Source organism: Juglans microcarpa x Juglans regia, chromosome 7S, assembly GCF_004785595.1.
Source record: "Juglans microcarpa x Juglans regia isolate MS1-56 chromosome 7S, Jm3101_v1.0, whole genome shotgun sequence".
Taxonomy (NCBI): Eukaryota; Viridiplantae; Streptophyta; class Magnoliopsida; order Fagales; family Juglandaceae; genus Juglans; species Juglans microcarpa x Juglans regia.
The window spans coordinates 20,026,402-20,046,138 of NC_054607.1; the positions used below are offsets into that span (position 1 = coordinate 20,026,402).

The 19,737-nt window shown below is 35.3% G+C and overlaps 1 protein-coding gene and 1 long non-coding RNA gene across 7 annotated transcripts; both read left to right on the top strand.

The window, feature by feature from the left end:
* The first annotated feature begins 781 nt into the window (after positions 1-781).
* On the top strand, positions 782-19,625 carry LOC121241512 (NAD(H) kinase 1). 6 transcript variants are annotated; one of them, XM_041139306.1, is made up of 12 exons: positions 782-1,176; positions 2,972-3,119; positions 3,235-3,351; positions 10,200-10,384; positions 10,782-10,895; positions 11,546-11,640; positions 13,553-13,659; positions 14,167-14,240; positions 15,211-15,310; positions 16,318-16,625; positions 16,956-16,961; positions 17,964-18,982. In XM_041139306.1, the coding sequence occupies exons 1-12, from the start codon at positions 1,150-1,152 to the stop codon at positions 18,006-18,008; spliced, it is 1,326 nt and encodes a 441-aa protein (XP_040995240.1). In that variant the 5' UTR covers positions 782-1,149; the 3' UTR covers positions 18,009-18,982. The 6 variants fall into 6 exon arrangements, with proteins under 6 accessions (XP_040995240.1, XP_040995238.1, XP_040995234.1 ...); XM_041139304.1 differs by lacking the exons at positions 16,956-16,961; positions 17,964-18,982 and adding an exon at positions 18,991-19,625 and having other exon boundaries at positions 787-1,176; positions 3,235-3,292; positions 3,326-3,351; XM_041139300.1 differs by lacking the exons at positions 16,956-16,961; positions 17,964-18,982 and adding an exon at positions 18,991-19,625 and having other exon boundaries at positions 787-1,176.
* On the top strand, positions 7,207-8,819 carry LOC121241514. The gene is made up of 2 exons (XR_005935728.1): positions 7,207-7,745; positions 7,778-8,819. It is a non-coding gene; the product is annotated as an uncharacterized LOC121241514 (long non-coding RNA).
* Positions 19,626-19,737: the final 112 nt, after the last annotated feature.

The window sequence follows — 19,737 nt, forward strand, 5'->3', positions numbered from 1 at the left end:
TAATTTACTATTTATTACGCCTGTTGTTGCTTGTGGTGTTAGTTTATTTTTGCTTTTTGTTTTTTAGGCAACTTTTGAACCCTCGAGTTTCGTGGTCCTTAAGGCAATCCCTATTCTACTTTATTATCATGGTCTAAATCTTATATTAAATAGATACTTTCTAGTTCTTCCAATGAAATAAAAGTATCTTGTTTCTCTTATTTTTAGCGATAAGTGAGATTTAATGGTATTGTATTTTAAGTAGCCATTTAGATAGTAAGTTAATATAAGATAAAAATAAAATATTAAATAAAATATTATTAGAATATTATTTTTTAAAAAATATTATTCTTTTGAGATTTAAAAATGTTGAATGATTTATTATATTTTATGTGAGAATTTGAAAAAGTAGTAATAATAAAATGAGATAAGATGAAACACTTTTAATATCTAAATGTGATTTTTTTTTATTGAGAGTCAAATGTACAGAGAGATTGTGCATCGCTTGTTTATACAGATGAGATTAGATGAAATTTTTTTACTATTTATTACTTTTTATTTATTATTATTTATTACAATTTTAAAATTTGGATATCTTATATGTGTATATATATATTTTTTTTTAAGAAAAAAAAAACAGAAATATAGTACTCATCTCGAAAATGTTATCTACAAATTTAGAATTTATAAATTTTGTCGTGAAAAGTAATTTATCGTGAAAAATATAATTTTGCATATAAATTAAATTTTTTATTTTAAAATATCTGTACAAATTCCTGGACAGATCTAGAAAAAGTCAATGCGTAGTGGAGGGATTGCCACTCCCACCTACCCTGCTCCCGGTCCAAAGGAGTTGCTGAATTCATCCCATTATATAAACGATAATGTACAAACCCATTCCGAAGTGCACCAAATCTGACTCCTTGTTGTTTTGTTTATTTGGTTGGCTGGTTTGACTTCTCTCCTACATAGACTAGACACAAACACCTTGAACTTGAGTCCTTGACTCCGCCACGCGTTGTTTGTTTGCTCCGAACTCCTCCAATATCCTCCGTCTCCCTCTAGCTCCTTTTACCGTTACATGGCCAAGTTTCTCTAAATCACGCAGCTGTTGTGAGCGCTGAAAGAAGGGAATCCGTATTCTCTTTCTCTGTGTCAGATTACTCAGCCATGGCTCCTAGCAAGCTCAATTCCTCTGTAACAAACACCCTCTCTCTATCTCTACAAATTATCTATGTTTTTCCTTTTTGGGGTTCTCAGATGTTGTTTGTGCATGTGTATTTATGTGGTGTTTAGCATGTTTGGATTTTTTGTTCTTTGCAATTCGTGTTTTTTTCCAGTGTTTTCGGAACTTTGACCTCATTCTGTGGATAGCTTGGTTGGTGGTGGTGTATCCCTTGCCTCTTTGTGATAATGAGCAGTGGGGTGAGAGGAAGTTTGATGGAACATAGTATGTAAAGTTTGTGCAAGCTTTAAATTTTAAGATTCTGTGTTGCCTAGATTTTGAATTTGGGATGGATGAAGTTTCTGGGAGTGCAGCTTTCATTGTTTTGAAATTTGGGTTGAGGGTGAATTTGTATTTTAGGAGCGATAATTCATATCACTATGGTGAGAAAGTGTGTAGATATCTGCGGCTTAATTTGAAACCTGATGATTTATTCTATGAAAGTTAAAAAGATAATTAAATGGATGGAATGAATATTCATAAGAAGTATACCTCCCGTTTATTAGAAAGATGGATATTATATTGGCATAAGTTTTTAACCGTTATCCTTTCGTCATCTCCCGATGTGGCATCAATGATTGGCATGTGAGTGAAAAATAACAAAATCTTCCAATCATTTGATGCCACTTGAAAGGACGATGAAAGGCTTATCATTAAAGAGTAACACTGCATGCTACACTCCCATCCCACTTTCATCCTACAACATAAAATGTGTCACTTTCATCACTCCTAGATCAGGCTTTATTTTTAAAAAGGGAAAATTCAAAGGCTGATGAGCAATACTAACTCGTCATAGTGGGATGAAAGTGTGGTATGTAGAATTTTTCATCATTAAAAGGCTTATGAGCAACATTTCTCTTATTAACTATGATTGTGCTCATCAAAGGCTCTGTTTGTACACAAGCTTTGAATCCGACTGTTGATGGTATGACATGCAATCTGGTAGGAAATGTAAAGGATTAATTGGTATTTTGGTGATTGTTTGAGATAAAACCAATGCAGTGACTTCATGCTACAATTCCAACTTTTTGACAAGCTGTCTTGTTTGTAATCCTCAAATTTTAATTACGAACTAACTATTTTGCACTCTTCATTACTTATAATCCTGCATTTCCACACATTTTATAGGTGATATTGATTATCTGGTTTATTAAAATCTATGTCCCATAGATCTGTAGGGTATAACTGATGTTCATATAATGTAATGGCTGAAAAAAAATGAAAAAACATGTATGCATAATTATGCGAATTTTGGACTATGCAACCCTGATGATGACATGTCATGATTACAAGTGGAAGGACCAGTTCCCATTCACTAGAATGGGAACTAATAGACAGGTTGCTTCTGCTGACAAGTTCCATGGTGGTTAAACTCATCTACCTAGTTGAAGATCTTTTTGACCCCCTCTCGTCTTAAGTTGGAAGTACAATTCTTGAAATCTCGCTTTGGTGTATGACTTGAGGTTATCCTGCTGGTTATATCTATGAAGGTTAGGAAGTAGGATATTTCCTATGAAATGAATATGTCATGGAAGAAGTCAAATGGCATGCCGTCGTTATCATTTCAAGTACCTTTGGTCTTCTTCTAATGTCTTTTTAAATGATTTTTTTGAGACTATAACTACCTTGGCAAGGTACAATGCTTATTTGTGTGCTGTATCATATATTTTAATACAACACATTATCTTACCTTACTTAACTTAGAAATTTGGCATATTTTACACACATTTTTTCTTGAATATGATCTGATATGCTTGATGTGGGTAGGGAGAGGCAAGTATATCATGCTCGCAGCCAGAGAATGGTTTTCCCAATTCATTTTCTCTCTTCTCGGAGAAAGAAATTGATGAACTTCTTCAACCTTCAGTTCAGGGATCTGATGACCACCTTATAGAGTTCTCAGAAGCTATGAGAAGTACGTTCATGCTCAATCCTCTACGTTACGCACATATTCAATATAAGTAAATGCTCTGCATATGAATCTAATATAGAAGCCATTATGCTTATATTTTTTTCCATCTCTTCTCTAGCTGTTGCAAAGGCCTTAAGACGTGCTGCTGAGGGAAAGGCTTCTGCTCAAGCTGAGGCAGCTGAATGGAAGCGTAAATATGAACTGGAGAGAGCACGGAATATGCTGGAGTTTAAAGGTTTTTCTAATGTTGAACAGTAGCAGAATTAATTTATGTATACTTTTTATGTTATTTTAAGTATGTGGAAGAACAGCTCTTTAATAGTAGGAAATATAAATTGACCTCAACTTAAATAAGCCTAATCCCGAATACTTTGGAGATGGTTACTGCTATCCTTTTCCTTGACTTAGTTCTTCTATTGAAGGCCAGGCAGTTCTTTGGTGCACACTTCCACCATGACCCTACAGCTCCACAGAAACTTTTTTTTGAACTCTTTCTTTTCTTTGTAGATAGTTTACTAATACCATATCACTTCCTCACTGTCATAGATATTGGTCTTCATTGTACTTTCATCATAGTTTGCTTTATTTATTCATCATTCATGTCACCTTTATCTTGTTCAGATTGCGGTTATCACTTATCCTATCCTTTTTTAAGTATTCAGTGCCCTTGTAATGGATGTTAAGTGTCTTCAGGTTTTAAGTTTCACACCATATATCTTTTGAACCTTACACTTGCTGGGTTAAAAAAATGGTTTTCGAAACTTATTAATGTAGACTGTAGTACTTCTCACTTCTCAGTGAAAGAATATTTTGGATCTTCCTTTTAATATTTAGACTTGTGATTGCACAGCAATGTGCAAAGCACCAATTCGCTTAATTTACATCACTCTATTATTATTCTTATTGTTCTAGTCATTGATCCAAGGTAACTAAAAGGAAATCTTTGGGAAATATTCAGTCTTGCAACATTTTTATTTTCATTTTTTTAAAGTGTTAAAAGGTTCGCTAGTTACGTATTGACTTTGTCTGCAAATGCAGCTGTTTGATTCTAAAGCATCTCTCTACAGTTTTTAGCTTTCTCTAGTCTGATACTATAATCTTTTTATTCTTTTAACTTATGGGTAAAAAAATATAACCTTTTTATTCAAACGCATCTCTCTACAGTTTTAGTTTTACGATTCCATTTATCTTCACTATTGTCTCATGAAGTAATACCACATTGTCAACAAATAAATTCACAATAGGACCGTTCTGTGACATGCTTAAGATATTCCTTTGTAATCAGTGTCAAATAGAAAGGGTGGGGGGAGGCGGGTGCCAACTCAATGAAAACCTAATATTACTTGACTTCTTGTTCATCATCAGTTTATCTAGTGATTCATTTTATGATAGTTTGCAGACATTCTGAACCTTTCTTCTTCCTCCTTTGTCTCCTAATCCACTGTGTAGCATCTCAAGGGCGTTTTCATGCAACGGATGCTGTGAGAAAAGTGTTATGAAATTTATACCGTCTGCTATTTCATATATGATTATAAGTCGAGCCAAAACAAAATGTTGGAGATCTTTCTCATTTCCTTAAGAGTTTTTGAGGAGAAGTTTCCTTTTAGTAGACATAGGATCTTGGAATTAAATCGATGGTAACTTCTCATTTAATTTAGTTGATACATCTTATTCCCTTAAGTTGTTGTGGTGAGTCTTTTTCTCTCTTGACTTATTATCCTTCTGTAAAATTCTCAGGAAATGCTCCTTTCTTCTTCTCTCTCATCAGAATATCTCCTGCTTTCTCAACTGTAATATCATCTTATGCACGAATCTTCTTATTTGGATAGAAGGTAAAGAGAAACTTGAATTGTGTGTTTGTGTGGGAGAGAAATTTAGACCACATTGTTTGTTGACTTCTTGAACCCTCTATCATACTGAACCAATTCATGAAAACTTGGATAACTTGTTTCTATTAGTTAGCTTGCTAATAAAATCTGGACTCATTATCATCAGATTATGGGTGTTCCCCCATCGGACATGAAATTTTTGAAAAGCTTCGTAGTTGGTGGACTCAGACTTCCCTAGATAATGCAATGTGAAAGATGAGTTAGTGCTTCCGTGTCTAGTCTGCTGGGAAATTTTAAGGTACTTGCTTTGAATTGCACCGAATTACTAGCTGATCTTCCACTTAAGAAATCTGTACAGGTTACCAAGATGATGACATTTCCATATTTTTCACTCTAGAGTCATTGGCCCAAAGGATTTCAAGACTTGAAAACAGTGAACTCCAAGCTAAAGTCATTTCATCTGGAAAATATTATGGAAATCAATGCATTTCTGGTAATGGAAACATTTTTCAAGGTTTAATTGTGGTTTTATGCCACAAAATAGATATGTTAAGATTTTAAGTTTCTCAAAATGCTGTTTTGAAATTTTCATTTGAGTTTAAAAATTTTCTTTGCATAACTTTTCAAGTCTTTCTCATCTCTTTCACTTTTTACAAAAGTAATCCTGTCAAAGCAATTGCTGCTAACCTAATATCTGTTCCTTACGGATTCACTTGTATTCTTCACCAACTTTTCATAGGAAACCAATTAAGGCCTCGTTTGTTTTCAGGAAACTTCTCAACTCATTTTATCTCATCTAATCATTACAACTTTTCCAAATTCCAATACAAAATAAAATAAACAATTCAACTTTTTCAAATCACAAAACAAAAATAATATTAAAAAAATATATTCTAACAATATTTTATTCAACTTTCAACTTTTATCTCAACTCATCTCATCTGCAAAAACAAATGAGGCTTAAGTCTCTTGTTAAACTCTCTCATGTAGAATCCCTTGAAATTTCCCACTATATTATTTTATAATTTGCATATGATGGACCCACCCTTGGGTAGCCAAAGTGGTAAGGGCGAACTTGTGTGCATGAGCCCCATGTCACAGGTTTGATTCCCCTTGGGATCAAACTGCAGTTTAAATGAGAGGCCATGGCGGTGGGTTGCTATGCTAGTCTCCCCGGGGGTTTAAGTTCCATGGGTGAGTCCTAAGGGCTTTGCTATGGATGCTTTCCCCGTCATAAAAAATAAAATAAAATAATTTGCATGATGCAATCTATCTTGTTCACTCTTTTTAAGCTCAAGGAATTGCTCAAGATATTTAATATAGAGTTTATCCATCAAGATTGCATTATCTCCTTTTCCTGGGATATATTCTGCATCGAACCCTGTGAATTTTTTTTATTTAACAATAGAGTCTTTAGATAAAGAATTTAGCTTATCTTTTATGATCCTATCCTCCAAGTTCATTCTTCTACCTCTCAGTGCTCCCATATTCTAGATAGCCAAGCAATGCCAAATGTGTTGGGCAGACTTCTTTTCCCACAATTACTGATGCTCAAGTGGGAGGTTTTTTGTGACAATTCTGATGGATTTTATTAATTAAAAGGACATTACCCCAGTACATTGGAGGTATAATAGAGATTCACCTAAATAGAAAAAGGAAACAAATCTAGAAGGTCCTTAAAAGCTAGAAATAGAAAATTTGACTTTATTGTGGACCACGATGTTAAAGCGACTATTGAGGTCCAACACTGAATTCTTACAATCTTCAAAGTGGCGCCGCCCATTTTGGTCCCTCCAAGTACACCACATTAAACAAGATGATATCATTTTTCACAATAATACGGACTCATGGCAGCCGAACTGCTCCTCCAACATGCTAGGAGATTAATCACTTGAAAAGATTGTGTTCAATGAAGTACTAGCTATGGTAAGAAGCCAAGAGGTAGATAAAATACAGTGACTCCCTCTAGGAAAGGGAAATTTTCTGTTCACTCTTTCTGTAAAGCTATCACTAATAGGGAGAACAACTCTTTTCCTTGGAAGAATATTTGGAGGAGTAAGAGGACGTAAAAAGCTACCTTCTTCGTATGGACAGCTTCCTTGGGGAAAATCCTGACCTTGGACAACCTCGAATGGGTTATGCTTGGGAGCATGGTTGGTCCAATTGCCATTTGGAGAAATCTCTTTAGTGTTTCGGGAATTGCAGCTATTTGGAATATGGTCCCCATTTGCATTCTGTGGTGTATCTCGAGGGAAAGGAAGTCTTAGAAGTCTCTTCTTCAACACATTATTTCTCCGGTCAATAGCTATAGATTTCTATGGACTTAATGTTCATGACTTCCTTTTATCTATTTCTTCTTCACCCTAACTAGGTGTTATATTCTTCTACATCTTGTGTACTTGGGCTTCTCCTAGTCTTCTATTGACATTAATAAAATTTTCATAAAGAAATGAACTACCAGCTATCTCATAGTAAAATTAAAGGTGATCCATCGTTTCCACTCTTTTTACACATGCAACTCAAATAAATTACTACAACTTGCCGCCTCCTTACATTATCCAAGGTAAGAATCTTCCCTAAAACCATTGTCCATATATAAAAGATTTTTTTTTAATCATTAAAAGTAGGCAAAGCCAAAGTACACATGGAGTATACATGAGAAGTACCCTAGAGTTTACAACTGAAAGTAGAAAATCATGGACATTTAGCCCATTACAAACAATGGCCCTGCCCATAAGAACAATGATTTAAAAAAGAAAACCTTAAGTTCCTCAATTGTTCTCTTGCAATCTTTGAAGCAGTTCCTCAATTGTTCTCTCGCAATTTTCGAAGCTTCTATCATTTCTCTCCTGCCAAATACACCAACACATACATGTAAGTAACCACTGTCCATATTGCTACCACCTATGAATTACCTTGGAGGTCTCTTCAACTTGCTAGGAAATCCACCAGTCTAAGAGGCATAACCCATGATAATCCAATGCTTGCAAAAAAATCATTCCACATGGTCCTGACCACCTCGCAATGTAAAAGCAGATGATCTACTGATTCACCATTCTTAGACATGAAACACCAGTCCAACACCATTACCCAGCGTTGCCTGAAATTATCTATGGTGAGAATCTCATTTCCTTATATAAAAGTTCGCTCTTGGGGTACCTTGTTTCACCAAATAATCTTCCAAGGACAAGGGGAACAATCAAAAGCACATAACACTTTGTAGAGAGACTTTACTTCAAACACTTCTTTCTTTGTTGGGCCCCAGACCAGTTTGTCTTCACCGCCCCATCCCAAACTGCAATCGTTTGAAGAACGATGTGAAGAGATCCCCCTTCTAGTAATTAATCTCTCTAGCAAAATTAACTGTCCACTAATGAGTATCTTGCAAGAACCGACAATGATCCATCACAAAAGCATCCTTGAAATGTACAGTGCTCAATAACTATGGTAAAGCACCTTTTGAAAGCTGATCTCCAAGCCACACATCATGCCAAAAATTAATCTAGTACCCGTCACCCACCTCATATCTAATAAAGTGGGACAAATCCTCCTAACCCCTTCTAATGTTCTCCCAAAGACCAATCATAAAAAGACACATGAACCCTTAGACAAGTATATCACTTCTACCTAGCCAAGAAACGCAATGGAAGACCAAGATAACTTGTGGGCAAATCAGAAATCTTTCAGCCAAGAAAACCCGCCAAAATAACCATGTTCTATAGATTGCCAACTGGGAGCAACCCCGAGATAGTAAAATTAACCTTCAAACCAGAAACTTCAAAATATTTTTTTAAAAGTAATAGAACTTCATTAAATTTCACAAAAGGTGCATCCAAGTACACAGGGTGTATACAAGAAAGTCATCAATTGAAAAATGCTTATGACCCAGTAACTAACCCATTATAGGCAGTAACTGGGAGAAGGAAGGGTAGGGTGAGTCATTCCTATCTATTCCTTGATCGCCCATAGAAAAAGTTAAAAAAGAAAATCATTAAAAGTTAGCCATTAAAGTCTATGTAGTCTGTCCAAAGGAATAGACTATTAAAAAATAAGGTTTTGAGCTCCTCCAATGTCCGTTCATGATCTTCAAAATTCCTGTCATTCTTTCCCTCCAAATACACAACCACATCAAGCAAGTAGGAACCATCTTCCACCATTTCTTGCACCCAATGAAAAGACTGATAAGAAACCTCCATAACTTAAACAAATACAAGAAGGGATAAGGTGTCCCCTAGTCATAATCCTAGAGTGCTCTCGAAAAACCACATAGGATTTCCAGTCACCAATATAGAAAATGGACCAAGGAAATACAATGGACTATCCAATTATATCATTTCTCCCCAATACCGCACATTCTCAACAAATAAAGTAGAAAAAACCAATTCACATGAAAATATGCATTTTCTATGTCCAGTTTACAAAGCACTTCCGTGTCTCACAAGTGGGATATAGTGGCTATCAAGACATTTGGTAGCAGCGGGAACAAATTCCAAGATTTGCCTTCCCTTAATGAAGGCATTTTGGGAGTTGGGAATATTCTTTGCCAACACCAATTTTTATCTTCTTGCAAGAACTTTAGCAATGATCTTTACACACCACCCACTAGGGTTAAAGGCCTGAAGTCCTTGATGCCAGTTGCTAGCAAAAACCGAAGCTGTGAGCAAACACTGAGTTTATTTATATAACATCTTCTCTTTGGTCAACAAATGCTATAAACTATTTTTAAGTAAGAATAATACTTTGCTTTTCTGCTTTGGATATGGTTGGACAATGATGAGTGCTGTAATGGGTGTAGGAAAATTCTGTCAATTGCAAAAGTTAGTGAGACATTAACTTGGGTTAAACGTAAACAGGTTAGAGGCCGTACTTAAGATGGAGATTGCAGTCACATATATCATGTTAGGGGGAGGATTTTAGCTATTGATATCTGTGATCAAGGACAAGAACATTGATCTTGACTACTCTTGATCTTGCAAAGTTTCTTCTCAATCCCAATATTTAAGGGGGGCTCAAAGATGGGACGAAGGTTATCGTAGGCAGGTTTTTGTCATAGAAACGGTTAAAGAGACCCAAACTGATATCTTGGTAATATATGAACGTTTGGGTTACCACCCACTATCTTGCCATAACTAAGGTTCTCTCCACACACACACCCCCCTTCCCCCTCCCCCTCCCCCTCCCCTCACTGTGTCTAGATTCTCTTCTAGTTTTATAATTTCTCCTTATTCAAGGAAATTTCTGGCTTGGATTGCAGAGGAGTCACCTGGAGAGTATGGTGGTGATTTTGATAATGCAAGAATGGAGAACTTGGTCAACCAATCAGCATGGTGCAACGAAGCAAATGGTCAATTTGAAAAGCATAATGGGAGGAATGGAATTTGCTCCCATGAAGTTCTTCAGGATGGGGAACCTGTTTTTGATTCCCAGATGATTAGAAAGGTAGTTTTTCAGTTACCACCCTGTTAATGAGTCCTGGCTTTTTGTAATGGACCATTTATTTTTTAATGCATTAATTCAATCTGATATCTGTTTGAAGCATCAGACCATTTCTATGGTAGCCTGTTAGTCTAGGTATTAATCATTACTATTTGTCAATGTTCCTTGTAGAAGGTGTTTAACCTAATCTATTGTGTATATAAAGGTCCTTTTCATGGTTGTTATGATATTGTTGGTTTTGATGTTGTCCTTATTTATTAGGATTGGATTTTCTTCTAAAAATTTTCTAGCCCTTATTCCATGGCCCTATACATGCAAAATTAATATATTAAATGAGACAATTTTGCAGCATAATTAGCACCTTATTGTCCAGATTGATATAACTATGTTTCTTAGACAGGCTTCATTTAAACTTTCATGGTGCTGCAAAGGTGAACAAAGTGATCAGCACAAACATGATATTGTCTCTTTTGAAAGAGGCAATATAACTACTGCAGAACGCAGCAGTAAGCAGGTACAGATTATTCTTTATGCAAGAGGCTGTTATTTTACCAATTTAATGTGTCAAATCAATGGTTTTTGTTACTGATCTATCTGTGTTCTCACCTTTACATTCTTCTAATATAAGGACAAAGTTGCAGCACTCTCTTTGAGGGACTGTTAGAATCAGTTCATAGGGACTAGGGTGTGGCAGGGCAGGGTTGGTTGGGGCCAATGAACGGCCGTGTTTCCGCTTTGGGGATGTGAGGGATTTCCTGTCCTTGCCATTAGAAAATTAAATCCCCACCCCTGCCAGCTTTCGAGTATAAACCTATGTTTCTATTGAACAATCATCAATTTCAGTAAACTTTTACTCTCAAATTTACATTAAATGTTTTATAAATTATTAGACATATATGGTTGATTTTTCCATATCTTAAAAATATGTGAAGATACTTTGTAATGAAAATATGGGCTCTTGGTGTTGTGGGGTGGGGGGGTGAACACCTATCCCTCCACCTGCTCCAGGAATGAAAATTCATCCCTGTCCCCATTTTATTTGTGGAATCACTACCTAGCAGGGCAGATTGGGTCCTGGCTTAATTGGTGTAAATGGACATATTTTTTAACACAGCTTTGTGGTCTGCCATCTATTGTCTAATGTAATAATCATTTTCCTTTCAGATCTCTTTGAGGTGGGAATCACACCCGCGAACTGTGCTTGTTTTGACCAAACCAAATTCAATTTCTGTTCGAATTCTGTGTGCAGAAATGGTCAGGTGTGAATACAAAACTATAATCTCGCATTTTGCATCCTAAGAGCCATTTTCTGCTAGTTCTTTCAATAGAGTGCTGGAGTTGAGCTCTGAGAAATTGCTTTGTTAAGTAAGACAAGTTTTACTACTGATCAAGAAAAGAAATATAGACATTATCAAGGTACTATATTACGAATACACCTGATGAGAGAAGGAAGCTCTGAGAAATTCCTGCAGACAATATACTATATCCTAGTCTAGGATTGACTTTATATTAAATCAGCTACCATTGTTCTAGAACTGCTACAAAGTCTTTTTTTAACTTCTATTACATGTTTCCTGCTTTTTTATCATCAAATTACGACTACAATGTAATGTGTTACTGGCAAGTGGGTCTGATTACAATTTATTGAACTTTGAGGAGACCTGGGGTAATATTCACTCATGAAAAAGAGAAAGAGAAAAGAACTGGGTAAGATTCTACATTTTGTATGAGCTCTGAATGAGATTCAACTGTGAAAAATTAGAGAGTGATGAGGGTGTTGTCAGCTCTCTCTCTCCAGAAATAATCTTAGACATGGTTCTTAGAAAACACAAGATATTCTATAGCAGCAATCATCAGTCAGTGATGTTATAGATTTTTTCGAAATGTTTAATATGATTGGGGCTTCCATCTAACTGACTTTCAGTTATGTAATTTCTTTTGTTACTAGATGGGTACCCTAGCCACCTGACCTTACCTTATGGTGTCTGTGCACATTCCAAGAAATAAGCATGTGGAGTCCAAATTGATAAGATCGAACTGTGGCCTTATTGGCTCCTAAGATATCCATTGGTGTCTATGCATACATCTTTGTGGAGCATATCATTCTAAAAGGAACTCTGTCGTTAAAGTTGGTAACCTTCCAAAGCAATTGAGAGCATTTCATATGGCATAATACTAAGAACAGATGCGGAAGTAGATTGACAAGCTTTACTTTTATAATTACTTAAACCATCCTGATGAGGGGTATTTGCTGATCATTAGTTTTCCCTGATAGATGTCACATAGATGCAGGCTTGTAAAATTCAAAACCCAGCATACTCTGTGCTCTTGTCCTGATAGACTAATATCGATTCCATTACTTTTTTTACTGCATATCTAATTGTCAATTTTTCATGGAGTTTTGTACTAATTGTTGGGAAGTGAAGATATTTGTGCTCTGGGTCCTTTTTTTTTATTTTTTTTACGTTAATCCTAAATTTTAGTTTTCCTCATGTTATAGTCTAATTTGGGCTATCAATGCTTTATTCATGCAAGTGTGAAGGATATAGGCTGTTAAAGGTAAAAAAAAAAATTGATTATATGGATGCATCTAACTAGCATAAGTTCTTTGTTAAGCTTTTAAAGGTTTTTTTTTTTTTTTTTAATTTTTTTTATCATATGGATACATCTAAGTAGCATAAGTTCTCGTTAGAAGCCACAAATCCCAAAAGCTTGAGATATCAGGAAGTGGGCCAATAATGTGTAACAAATGCACACTAATGCTTCCTCTCATGCACAAAGCTGCCTGGTATTTAAGAAAGGGTCCTTGGACGTGCAGAATAGAAGAAATCACCAATTGTTGTTTCAAGAGTCTTGAAGACCTCTTACTCAAACCAGCTCTCAAGTCTTGATGTTAGAAACTAAATCAGAGAATTTTTAGTTGTTAGGAAGTGTGCCAACAACTTAAATTTACCACACGTTAAGAATACTTGGATAAATTATTTAACATAGTGGCTAGGGTATTATTCATTCCTCTTTCTATTGCTATTTGTATCATTATACTCTCTCTTCCTCCCCTCCCCCCCCCCCCCCCCTTCTTCTCCAATTTGCTTAAATTGGTTGAATTTTAGTTTCTTATTTTCCTTCAGCGAAATCTTGAGTTGAAAAATAATGTTTTCTTCTTCTTCCCAGATGGTTGAGAGAGCAGAAAAAGTTGGAAATATATGTTGAGCCACACGTACGAGTTGAACTTCTAACAGAGTCATCTTACTTCAATTTTGTACAAACGTGGAAAGATGGTGAGCATTGAGATTTTTGTAGTTGGAAGATATTATAACGCTATTATTGATTAAACAGCATTTGCTTGTTCCTTCTTCATTAGTTCTTTCATGCTGTTGATCAAACTTTTCCTTGGACTGGCTGTTATAACCTCCTGGAACTTTTAAGGGCAACATATTTATTTCTGTGAATGTATATATGAGCTCATATATATTTGTACCAGCACCGTTTTCTGCATTTGTTGCAATAAAGGGACCTGATTACCTTTCTAGCCACCAAATTAAGTGCTTGCCTGAATTATTTTATGATTATGCTTCCACTGCTGACGGTTGTAAAATGGAAACAGTTAGCTTGGATTTAAAAGTTAAATCTACTTTGATAATCATACAACACATGAATGTCAATGGTTACTCATCTATTAATCAATTAATTTTCTCGTATGATGATTATTCCATCTAGCGTTACCTATGTTTGATCATTGATATACTGTTGTAATCTTACTCTTTATGACTTTCTTATTATTGCAGAGAAGGAAATTTCGCTCCTGCATACAAAAGTTGACCTTGTAGCAACTCTTGGTGGGGATGGAACAGTCCTTTGGGTATGTGTATTTACTTTTAGCTTTTATTAAATGATTCATAATGTGTACTGGAATTAAGATCTTAATTAAGGTGATTACCTTCTGTCGCTCCTTATCTTCATCAACTTTGGAACAAGCACAAATGCAAATCTGTTCTTGCTACACTCTTCAGTGTGGTACCTGGTAGTGAAAGCTGTTCTTGTTAGATTTGGTTAATAACATATTCCTCTTAGGGTCTAAGGTAAAAGGGAGCACACAATATAAAAATGTGAAATGTTAGTTTTCTAATGTGTTACGCTGCCAACCTTAAATAAATACATTGACAATAAAATCTTTTATTACTTATCAAAAAAAATCTTGGGCATAAAATCTTTTATGCCTATTTCTTGGGAATAAATCTTTTATTACTTATAAAAATAAAAATAAATACATAGACAATACCCTTTGAACTTAATTTGTAACTTTGACAACACTGTCGCATCGTTGATTCCACGCCCCACCCCCCCCCCCCCCAAAAAAAAACCCCTTCTCTGTTTTAGTGTGTAATTGTGGCTTACATGGATAAAGTACCCAAAGAAAAAAGAAATGGTATATATATCAGCAGACTATTAACATCAATTGAAACTAAGGAACCACAAAATTTGAATTTTGTATAATTCTGCATTTGTATTCTCTGGCGGTTTTAATTAATTAAAGGGCCTTCTTGTCAACTTTGACTAGAGTACTGCATTATTTGTTTTCCAGATTTTTCCCCTTCTTGCCTCTTGGTTTGTCCTATTTTATTATCATTATAAGAAAGCTTCTCTAAAATTGATGATTATTCTGAAGGCTGTGTTTATCTCTCAAGGTAAGGCGCAAAATGATTTGTCGAATAATACTTTTGTTGGAGTGGCTTTTATTCTTGGAAATTTGCATCTTCATCAACTTAATTTCGTACTAGGCATTGTGATATCTATTTCTGACTCTTTTGCTTTCAAACCATACTTAACAATTATTATCTACTCATGTTCAGGCAGCATCCATGTTCAAAGGACCGGTTCCTCCAATTGTTCCGTTTTCTTTGGGGTCTCTTGGCTTTATGACCCCTTTCCGTATCCTCCATCTTGTTTAAAGGTGTTTGTTTCTAAAACAATTTGGAAGTTTGATGACACCCCTAGACATTAGCCTTTGCTAGGGGTGTAAGGAGTTCGGTCCGGACCGGAAAAACCGACTAGACCCAATGGTTTGGTCTAGACTAGACCAGACCGAAGTTGACACCAGTCGGTCTCGGTCCCACAAATTGTGGACCAAAGAAATTCGGTCCAGTCCCAGGGTCTATAAATTTTGGACCGGATCAAACTCCTATATATATTTTAAAAATAAATTTAATAATTTAATATATTATTTTTATATAGTAATTATATAAATTAATGATGTATTTTTCATCTAATTTATTATCATTGACCATATAAAATATAAAATAATATATTCTATCAATTAATAATAAATCATAAATTATGTGATAATGACATTGATAATTTATGTCATTATATGTAAATAGTTAATATATATCATACATTCATACATACTCTACTATTTACACTTAATTAAAATAATTAGGTAATTTTTTTTTTAAATACCTAAGTTGCAACCAAGTATGAATAATCTATGTACAATGAAAGTATTTGATATTCATTAACCATAATATGACATTATTATTTATTAATAATTATGCATACTAAAGAGTAAAGTCTAAGTTAGTAAGTAGTAACTATTAACATCATAAATATAATTATAGTAAAATATCTTTTTTAGTGAGTTAATTACATAATCCACATTAATAATTTACTTAATTTTAATGTAGTAATTTAAATAATTTTTTTATTAATTTATTTGAAAAATAAATAAATGAAACAAAATGAAATAAAATAATTGGGCTGGACTGAACGGACCAATAGCTACTGGTCCTGGGAAAATAATGGACCGAAAATTCCCCCCCCCCCCGGGACGGACCGACACCCCTAGCCTTTGCCATTTCCACCTCTCTCTTCATCTTCTTTTTGACATAAGTGTTTTCTTTCTGTTATCTGACAAAAAGGTGGTGCTTAACATTATTCAGACACTGAACATTACAGAGAATGTCTTGACTCTGTTTTAAAGGGTCCAATTAGTATCACATTACGGCACCGTTTGCAGTGCCATGTTATTAGGGATGCAGCCAAAAATGAGTATGAAACTGAAGAACCAATACTTGTTTTGAATGAGGTTACAATTGATCGTGGAATATCGTCATACCTCACAAATTTGGAATGCTATTGCGACGACTCCTTTGTCACTTCTGTGCAAGGGGATGGGTTAATTTTATCGACAACCTCTGGCAGTACCGCATATTCGTTGGCAGCTGGAGGATCAATGGTCCATCCGCAGGTATGTTTATGCTTTCATATCTTATTATCACAACACCATGTTATATAAATTTAGGTGCATAATATTTCAAGAGAAGTTATTTCATTGTTGATGGAGAATTGCATTATATATGTACTGAGGCATACAAGTCACAATATTTATATTTGAAGGGTACATTGAATTTTGTTGTTTTTATCTTGCAAACGGAATGCCTCTAGTGACTATGAATGGTGACTGGCTCTTGCTTAGCAAATTAGTATGTATATATTTTTTACTAATAATGCACATCTAATGGATGTAGTTATCAGGCAGGGACGAGGCCGGGGGGCCACAGCCCCCCAAGGCTCTGAGGAAAAAAATATATATTATAATCTTGCCCAATTTGTATATTTAGTTTTTATATTTTTGTTCTTGCTCTTGTCCACAATTCATAACTGGCCCTGACCAATACTCTTAAATGGCCAGTCTTAAGAGGTGACTTACAAATTGTCAACATTTTTTAATAGGTCTTTCTTATATATCATCAAACTAGAATTTGATCTCACTTAAAATTTTATGGTAACTACATTTTGTTTTCCTGTTTTATTTCAAGAAATTAAATTAGAATATAATATTCACATTAGATTATTTCTCTTTTAAAGTTTGTAATTATCTGGGTGAAACGTATTTAACTAAAAAACCCCATATTCACTAGATAGTTGGCTATGCAATATGTGATTGCGCTACTTAAGACCGTCGAAGTCCCAACAAGGTTTAGCGGCATAATAGAAAGTGTATTTGTTCTGCGAATAATGTGTTACGATCCTGTGCATATCCTCTAAACGTATCTTTCAGCATGAAAATGATTAAACTAACAACATTGGAGGCGAAACCCATTAAGATTTCCAAGGAAAATTGAATGAAAACGAAATATGAGAGAGGGAGAAGAGTCAGCAAACTCTTGTTTGCTATTATACAAAAAACAGGTGTCCATGTGGTGTGGCTTTTATTTCTATTTGTTTCATTTTGCTTATGCCCTTTGCCTTCGGGTGATACATATTTGGGAAGATTGGATAAAAGAGTACTAGAGATTTCTCCCTTACATGTTCCCGGAAGCAATGATGGCATAACTTCGTGGTCTTGATTGGCTGCTATACATAGAAGGCCATCGTTGTTAAGCCAGAAGAGAAGAAAGAAAAAAAACAAAGAATGATATTTGCCACCAGTTATAATGATGCCAGCATGATGTTTTCAGTTTCAGGACTTTCTCCAATTCATAAGAAAGAACAGTTTTTATACTCAAGCTTTCAAACGTTTAAATATTATTAATGATAAATTACCTGAAATCAAGTATACATCATAGACCTGAGCTCCTTAGCCGAACTTAGGGGTACAGTAGATGACCCCCTCCCTCTTTGTACATAATTTTGAACAATAGACTGCAGAAATTGTCTGTTGACATTCTGGCGTGCATGCATTGCATGTGCTTGCCTGCTAGCAATCTAAACCCTACAAGAAAATTGGTATCTCCAGGATGTCTCTTTATGTGATTGGGAAGGCCCTTGAGAAAAAGGTTGAAGTGAATGATTTGACATGTAGAAGTGCAAAATAAAAAAGGGGATGACATAGTTCCTCATTAATAGGTAACTAAAATGTTCTTCAAAATTCATGGGTTTTAGTTCGATAGCAAGAGAGGCTTACTTGTAATCGTCAGGTGTAAGGTTATATTCTTAGCGAGGTTTCTTAGCACTCTAAAATGTTAGGTATGGATGGAGGCTGAGGGAGTGAAAATGTTTGGGTTTGGCAAGAGCTATGCCAGATTCCAACATTGAAAAGTTCTTATGTTTTGGCCTGCTAAGATAAATGCTTTTAACTTAAAAAACTGCAGGATTGCATAATATGGCTGTATAACTAGGCATGAGAGATTGTGCTTGGAGAAGAGAAATGAAGACATTGACATGAGGTAGAAATAGTGCCACAAATGGGGCAGTTGGAGAGAATTTGGTTTAGAAGTTTTCATCCTCCGGCATAAAAATCAATGTTCTATTAAATGGTGATGCCATCTTAGACAATTCTGAAAAAATCAGTTAATGTTGAAGACATTGCAAGGTTAAAGAGAAAAAGTAATAGTGGAATCTGGGGCAAGGCTATGGTTTTAAGAAGTTAAGTTTTTGGACGGTATGAAAGAGGCATGTTCTCAACTCAAAATTGGCGGAGGAATTATTTCGTTGGGTAGATTCTTCAGTTTAAAGTCACTCATTTAGATTCTACTTTCAGATTTTGTCTAATTTGCAATGAGATTCTGAAAGAGGATCCTCTTTCATAAAAGCTGGGTTTGGAAGTTCATTCAATGAGATATCTCATCATCAGCCTATCCTTGATTCTTGATTCATCTCTAAAATTGCAGGTCCCTGGCATCCTTTTTACACCAATTTGCCCACATTCATTATCCTTTCGGCCTCTTATATTACCTGAGCATGTGACATTGCGAGTGCAAGTACCTTTCAATAGCAGAAGCCACGCGTGGGCATCATTCGATGGTAAGGACAGGAAACAGCTTGCCCCAGGAGACGCTCTTGTGTGCAGCATGGCACCTTGGCCTGTGCCTACAGCTTGTCTGGTTGATTCCACCGATGATTTCTTTCGCAGCATCCATGAGGGCCTTCACTGGAATCTAAGAAAGATCCAATCTTTTGATGGTCCCCGGGTTACATAACCTCCTTTCTCACCTTTAATTTTTTACTGATAAAGGAAAGCATTTCTAGAGAGTATTTACATATTTTCTAATGCACACTGCTTAATGTCAACATAGGAGGGACCAAGGGGAATCTGATTTTTTTTTTTTTTCCTCTTTTCTTATTGTACTTCCCCCACTATGAATGGGGCTCTTGATGTGTAATATGCAATTAGAATCATCTGATGTCTGCCTATGATATGAGAAACAGGCGATAGATGATGTTTATGATAAGATCAAAGAAATTAAATGTAAAGCTACAACTGTTTTTACCTAATGAATAAATACAAGAAAATCAAATTGTTAAATGTTTGTAGTAGTGCTCTTAACATGCTCAATTAGCCTATAATGTTTCACGGGTTGGTTTCTTTTGCTTCTCACTTCTCTTCCTCCTCTCCTCCATACAAAAACTGTTCCAAC